The sequence below is a fragment of the Pterocles gutturalis genome, unplaced genomic scaffold, assembly GCF_000699245.1.
Source record: "Pterocles gutturalis isolate BGI_N339 unplaced genomic scaffold, ASM69924v1 scaffold34503, whole genome shotgun sequence".
Lineage (NCBI taxonomy): Eukaryota > Metazoa > Chordata > Aves > Pterocliformes > Pteroclidae > Pterocles > Pterocles gutturalis.
In genome coordinates this window covers 1-759 of record NW_010124158.1, presented here as the reverse complement: position 1 = coordinate 759, position 759 = coordinate 1, and the positions used below count along the sequence as shown (strand labels likewise).

At 49.1% G+C, this 759-nt stretch overlaps 1 protein-coding gene across 1 annotated transcript; it reads right to left on the bottom strand.

Annotated features, from left to right (window-relative positions):
• Positions 1–203: 203 nt before the first annotated feature.
• LOC104465218 (homeobox protein Hox-B8-like) lies at positions 204–511 on the bottom strand (the record flags this gene model as incomplete). The annotated part of the gene is made up of 1 exon (XM_010078175.1): positions 204–511. A coding segment is annotated over one exon (308 nt), but the record flags the coding sequence as incomplete, so codon positions are not given.
• Between the last annotated feature and the right edge of the window lie 248 nt (positions 512–759).

Here is a 759-nt window from a genome sequence, read left to right as displayed (position 1 = left end):
CATTGTATCAAAGGATAATCAGGAAAGTGGTGCTTACAGCTATATTGTTTTACAGCAATAAAAGGGGTTTTTTTTTTTCCTTTCTCTTTTCTATGCATTGTTGGTTTTTTTCCCACCCCTCCCTTACACTAACTGCCATTAACGTGGGGCTCAGGGGTTCTTCCACCCCAGCAGCGCTTGCCTTTCAGTCCTTAAAAATCCTTTTATTTCTTGTCCGCCTTCTGTGCTTCCCCTTCCTCGTCCACCTCCTGGGCTCTTTCCATTTTCTGTTTTTCCAGTTCTTCCTGCTCGCATTTGCTGCTGGGAAACTTGTCTTTGTTGTTTTCCTTTTTCCATTTCATCCTCCTGTTCTGGAACCAGATTTTGACCTGCCTTTCTGTCAATCCCAGGGCATGCGAGACCTCGATCCTCCGTTTGCGGGTCAGGTAGGGATTAAATAGAAATTCCTTCTCCAGTTCCAGCGTCTGGTAGCGGCTGTAGGTTTGCCTCCCCCTCCTCCGTCCAGCGGCTGCTGGGGAATTGCAAAGGTTGGGGTGGAAGAGGGGGAAGAAGAGAAGGAGGTTGAAAGATACATAAACCAGGCTCGGGAATAGGCACACACAGGCTCACACCCGCTCGCACACACTCACACCCACTCACACACACAGCCACGGGCGGGGGAGGAAGAAAGGACTCGCAGGAGCAAAGGCAGGAAGCAAAGAGGGCGAGGGAAAGGCTCCTGTAGAATATTATAAAAGGGAAGATGGTTATAAAGGAAGG